The sequence below is a fragment of the Pagrus pagrus genome, assembly GCF_965226575.1.
Source record: "Pagrus pagrus genome assembly, chromosome: 17".
NCBI lineage: Eukaryota > Metazoa > Chordata > Actinopteri > Spariformes > Sparidae > Pagrus > Pagrus pagrus.
In genome coordinates, this window is record NC_140201.1 from 1,621,707 (window position 1) to 1,628,257 (window position 6,551).

The 6,551-nt window shown below is 45.0% G+C and overlaps 1 protein-coding gene across 1 annotated transcript; it reads right to left on the minus strand.

The window, feature by feature from the left end:
- Positions 1 to 1,826: 1,826 nt before the first annotated feature.
- LOC311273247 (protein turtle homolog B) lies at positions 1,827 to 6,342 on the minus strand (the record flags this gene model as incomplete). The annotated part of the gene is made up of 6 exons (XM_084380196.1): positions 1,827 to 2,036; positions 2,763 to 2,822; positions 5,080 to 5,315; positions 5,401 to 5,469; positions 5,621 to 5,881; positions 6,024 to 6,342. The coding sequence occupies 4 exons, from the start codon at positions 6,340 to 6,342 to the stop codon at positions 5,158 to 5,160; spliced, it is 807 nt and encodes a 268-aa protein (XP_084236322.1). The 3' UTR covers positions 1,827 to 2,036; positions 2,763 to 2,822; positions 5,080 to 5,157.
- Positions 6,343 to 6,551: the final 209 nt, after the last annotated feature.

Below are 6,551 nucleotides of genomic sequence, written 5' to 3' on the forward strand. Positions count from 1 at the left end.
CTGTTACTGTCTCACTGTTACTGTCACACTGTTACTGTCACACTGTTACTGTCTCACTGTTACTGTCACTGTTACTGTCACACTGTTACTGTCACTGTTACTGTCACTGTTACTGTCTCACTGTTACTGTCTCACTGTTACTGTCACACTGTTACTGTCTCACTGTTACTGTCTCACTGTTACTGTCACACTGTTACTGCCACACTGTTACTCTCACTGTTACTGTCACTCTGTTACTGTCACACTGTTACTGTCACACTGTTACTCTCACTGTTACTGTCACACTGTTACTGTCACTCTGTTACTGTCTCACTGTTACTGTCACACTGTTACTGTCACTCTGTTACTGTCTCACTGTTACTGTCACACTGTTACTGTCACTCTGTTACTGTCTCACTGTTACTGTCACACTGTTACTGTCTCACTGTTACTGTCACTCTGTTACTGTCTCACTGTTACTGTCTCACTGTTACTGCCACACTGTTACTGTCACTCTGTTACTGTCTCACTGTTACTGTCACACTGTTACTGTCACTCTGTTACTGTCTCACTGTTACTGTCTCACTGTTACTGTCACTCTGTTACTGTCACACTGTTACTGTCTCACTGTTACTGTCTCACTGTTACTGTCTCACTGTTACTGCCACACTGTTACTGTCACTCTGTTACTGTCTCACTGTTACTGTCACTCTGTTACTGTCACACTGTTACTGTCTCACTGTTACTGTCTCACTGTTACTGTCACTCTGTTACTGTCACACTGTTACTGTCACTCTGTTACTGTCACACTGTTACTGTCACACTGTTACTGTCACACTGTTACTGTCTCACTGTTACTGTCACTCTGTTACTGTCACACTGTTACTGTCTCACTGTTACTGTCTCACTGTTACTGTCTCACTGTTACTGCCACACTGTTACTGTCACTCTGTTACTGTCTCACTGTTACTGTCTCACTGTTACTGCCACACTGTTACTGCCACACTGTTACTGTCACTCTGTTACTGTCTCACTGTTACTGTCTCACTGTTACTGCCACACTGTTACTGTCACACTGTTACTGTCACACTGTTACTGTGACTCTGTTACTGTCTCACTGTTACTGTCACACTGTTACTGTCTCACTGTTACTGTCACTCTGTTACTGTCTCACTGTTACTGTCTCACTGTTACTGTCTCACTGTTACTGCCACACTGTTACTGTCTCACTGTTACTGTCACACTGTTACTGCCACACTGTTACTGTCACACTGTTACTGTCTCACTGTTACTGCCACACTGTTACTGTCTCACTGTTACTGTCACACTGTTACTGTCTCACTGTTACTGTCTCACTGTTACTGCCACACTGTTACTGTCTCACTGTTACTGTCTCACTGTTACTGCTCTCACATCATCATAGACTTTATCTGTTCATATAGCAAATGTAGCATCGCTGTTCATGTCTGTCAACAGTAAGTTTTAATAAACACACTCTGAAGTAAACACACAGCTGTTGTTTCTTTATTCCTCTCTTGTGTTTTATTTGTTCTTTAATTCTTATTAACAAACATTTTATAAATACAAATTCAGAGCAGGTTTCATCAAACTTCAGTTCATCAGCGGAGGATTGAAATGAAACGTTTTTATTACAAACTTTCTTCTGACAAAAGTCAGAAAATATCTAGAACTTAAATCACATTTAAATCTTATTACATTAATATCCAGGACAACAGATCAGCAGTCGACCAGAAAATCACTAGAATCAGAACATTTAAAGAAACTTCAACATTCAGGGAAAAAAGCTTATTCAGAGGATCGATAACAAACCTGGAGACGCTCGGATCAGAACCGGCCTCTTCATCAGGAAACAGTCACTGTGTTCCTGTTTTGAGTCTATTTGGCAGCAGCTCTGGTGATGACAGACGAGTAGATGACTCTGTGGTGGTTCTGGTCCGGAGGAGTCCTGCTCGGTCTCTCCCTCCAGTTCTGTCGGCCCAGAGAGGCGTAATGGATCGTCTCCTCCGGCACAGACGGACTCTCGTACAGCTCACACTCTGCAGACAGGGAGGAGACAGGGGTGTTAAAGGAGGAGACGGACCTGAGGACAGACCTGAGGACAGACCTGCAGGACAGTCCTGAGGACAGACCTGAGGACAGACCTGCAGGACAGACCTGAGGACGGACCTGAGGACAGACCTGAGGACAGACCTGAGGACGGACCTGAGGACAGACCTGCAGGACAGACCTGAGGACGGACCTGAGGACAGACCTGAGGACAGACTTGCAGGACAGACCTGAGGACAGACTTGAGGACAGACCTGCAGGACAGACCTGAGGACAGACCTGAGGACAGACTTGCAGGACAGACCTGAGGACAGACCTGAGGACAGACCTGCAGATCAGACCTGCAGGACAGACCTGAGGACAGACTTGAGGACAGACCTGCAGGACAGACCTGCAGGACAGACCTGAGGACAGACCTGCAGGACAGACCTGCAGGACAGACCTGAGGACAGACCTGAGGACGGACCTGAGGACAGACCTGCAGGACAGACCTGAGGACAGACCTGAGGACGGACCTGCAGGACAGACCTGAGGACAGACCTGCAGGACGGACCTGAGGACGGACCTGCAGGACAGACCTGAGGACAGACCTGAGGACAGACCTGCAGGACAGACCTGAGGACAGACCTGAGGACGGACCTGAGGACAGACCTGCAGGACGGACCTGAGGACGGACCTGCAGGACGGACCTGAGGACAAACATCTGATGGTGTTACCGGTGTGTCTGCTGGACGTCGTCCACGGCTGCAGCTCCGTGTCTTCACGCCTCTGTGGAGCTGAGGAGAGACGTGGAGACGTTTGTTTACATCAGTGACGATATTAATTTATTCTCATTAATCAGTTTATTCATTTATCTTTCATAGAGAAAACTGAGACACTAAAGACACATGAAGTCAACTCTGGTGAAAGAGTAAAAGAGACACAGACCAGAAATATTAATAATAATATTAATAATAATATTAATATATTCCTCCTCGATGTCTCCTGAGAAGAAGCTTCGTAAAGTACAATTTAAAAAAGGAAACATTTTGATTTTGAGCTGAGAAAGTTTTAATAAAACCAACAAACAGTTCTTCAGATCTAATTTCACATTCTGAAGGTGGAGTTGCTCCTGTGGCTGCACGAAGGATTCAGTTCATTTACTTTATTATTAATTATTTGTTAATGAGCCACATTTACAGAACGATTTTAATCTCTGGAGACGTTTTTCTAAATGTTTATAATGTGTTGATGTCCTTTAACATGTAGTTTTAGACCGTGTCTTTGAGTCTATTATCATCAATATTATCATCAATATTATTATTATTATTATTATTATTATTATTGTTGTTGTTGTTGTTGTTGTTTTGAGGCAGGGGGAAGCAGAAGATGAAAGCAGAATGAAGAAACTAAAGAAGTTACTGAAGGTAACGAGCTCAGTGTGTTCTGTCGTCTGATTGGTCGGTGGAGGTGGTGGGTTGGTCCAGCTGTGGTGATTGGAGGTGGGTGGAGACAGTGTGGAGGTGGGTGGAGACAGTGGAGGTGGGTGGAGACAGAGTGGAGGTGGGTGGAGACAGTGAAAGTCTGAGTCATGTTCACTGTTGTGACGTTTTCCTCTTTAATCAGAGTTTGTTGAGGCGACTGATCCTGTGAGTGTTTCAGTGAAGGCTTCTGTCTTCAGCTGATCTGATCTTCACCTGCTGGACTTCTGCTTCAGGAGGAGACGACTGATCAGCTGAACTGTGAGTCTGGTTCTGGTTCTGCTGCTGCTGCTGGATCTCTGTCTGACACTTTTGGAGTTACTTGTGCTTTACTTGACTATTTCCATTCTCTGCTGCCTTATACTTCCACTCCACAACATCTGAGACAAATATTGTACTTTAGTTACTAGTTACTCTGCTGCGGATATTTGAGTGTTTCACTTGATTGTTAATTCTTTGAAATATCTGAATTTATATTTTTTGTTTTGTGAATGTTTTTGCTCCCAAAAATAATGCGACACATTTAATTTGAGTCATTTTGAGTCGCGTATTTTAAAGTTTAAATTCATTAACTTCATCAGCAGTCAGATTAAAAACAGCTGTTCTGATAATCAGAATAACGCTTCTCATGAGATTCAATACTCAGTCGACTGATTGTGAATGCAGCTTTAATCTACTTTTAATACTCAAGTCCAGTTACTATCAGATACTTTAAGACTTCTGTGTATTATACTGTGTCTGTGTGGGTGACTCATATTTTAAGTGTGACTTATCCTTTTGCATTTCATTTCACATGTTGCTATCCCACTGAGAGGGCTGGATGTTGTTTGGTAGTGACGTGTGTTAAAGTCAAAGCTGCTGGCTTGTTAATATCTTTCCACCCGTCTCTGCTCAGCAGCTCCGACATCGTCCTGAAGTTAAAGATGTTTAAGAGTGACGGCTGTTTGTGGCTCCTGTGTCGTTGTGTAGAGACGTCATCAGAGATGACAAAAAAGTGAGATGATGAAATGTCTTCTGTGTGTCGTCTGATGAGGTTTATGATCTGCTGCTTTCTACTTTCCCTGTTTTTCCGGTGCGTCTGTGATGATTGACGAGACACAGAGGGGAAAAGAAACAGAAAAGCAAACTCATCCAGAGATAATCCCAATTATTAGCGAGTTTTCCTGCAATTAAAAAGCATTTTAATTGTTTAATTGCCATTTAGAGGGTCCCATATTTGTAAGTACATTTTTGTGATTTTTCTCTCTTGAACAAGTTGTCTGGGGTCAGTTAATCATCATACAGTAAGTGAGAGCACACGTTTGGTTTGGACGATTTATTGTGTTTGTTGGAAGATAATATAAATTCACCTAACACAGGTGAACCTTCAGGTAGCTTCCTTTAAAACGTAACGATCTATCACCCGTCAGTCCAGTCAGAGTCAGCACTGATAACAGGCTGACCTGCAGGAAGGAAAACAGGCCTCAGGTGCAACAGTTCCCAGTTTTATCCTCGTAACAGACAAACACATCCGACATCGTTTCCTTCGTACTAAAATATACTGATGCTTTCCGAACATCAGACCTGCTCCTACCTGCACTTCTGCTTTTCTTCTTCCTCCTGCACTTCATGCTGGTCAGCAACACACAGACAGCAGCCATGAGGAGGATCATTAACCCCAGACTGACGACAGCGACGACGAGCAGCGCTGAGAGAGACGGCAGACACAACATCTGGTCAGCAAACACCCAAACATCTGTGCACTGAGACAGGAAGTGAGGGTCTGAGACCAACCGTTCTCTGGTCGCTTCTTCTTTGTTTCAACCACGTCTGACAAAAAGAAAAATGGAAGTAGAAAAGATCAAAAACTCAATAATGTGATCATCACTGAGCCTTTAATGTGAGCAGATCTCACCTGTTGTCATCACAGCAGGTGTGGTTGTTGTCCTGCTGGTCTGATGGATGCTGGTTGGCTGCGGCTGCACTGATGAACCAAAACAAAGATCTTTTTAGATTTGTGACGTCTCTGAGAACATGTTGTTCTTTGTAAGACTGATGCAAAGCAGACATTCCTGTTCAATGGAAATGATTTATGAATCAACTTTTAAAGGAAAGTGTAAATAAACCGGACCCACCTGTCAGGACGGTGGCCTCGCTCGTCTTCCCGCTGCACTGATACTGTCCAGCGTCCTCTGGCTGCAGGTCGCGGATCTGCAGCGCGTCGTTCTCGTAGCTGAGCCGACTCCTCTCCGGTTTCATCGTACCGTTTCTGAACCAGGTGAAGATCAGCTCTCGCCTCCCTCCGTCCCTCTTGTAGAACCACTTCTGTCTGGCTTTAGAGGAGCTGCTGCAGGGGAGCAGCAGCGTCCGGCCTGCAGGCACCCTGAAGTCATCGCCTGAGGGCCAGAAACAAACAGGGTCACCGGGATGACCTGGGAGTGAGACTCAATAATCAACTGTCTTCCTCTAGAAAGTGTCTGCTTCAGCTTTAAAGACACCCTTCTGCATATGTCCCACAATGCACCACTCTCAGTCTACCTGTGAGCACCTGCAGCTCGGCCACCAGCTGCTGGTTGCAGCTATACTCTCCGCTGTCGGAGTCGTCGAGCTGCTGCAGGCGCAGGCTGCCGTCGGGCTGCAGAAGGTAACGTCGGGGGTCCTTGTTGGTCTCGTAGCTCCCCTGTCGGGTCACCAGGACCTTCCGGTCCTGATGAGTCCAGACCACATCAGAACTGTCGGAGCCGCCACACGGCAGGCGGACGTGGTGATCCTCTGGGACTGAAAACAGGATCACTGCTGGAGGAGAGAGCAGACCTGAATCTGAACTGTGACAGCCTCCACGGATCTGATTACTCATTTTATCTTTTCAACTGTTTGTGTTTTTATTCAGTCTGATTCTGTCGCTGAACTTTCAACAGCCTGACGTGTCTCCTACTGTCGTTTACGTCATGAAATGTTTTACAGTAATCTACTGTAGACTGTAGATTACTACTGTATACTGTTGATTACTGTAGATTACTACATTATACTGTAGATTACTACAGATACTTTGAGGGGAAATGTGTC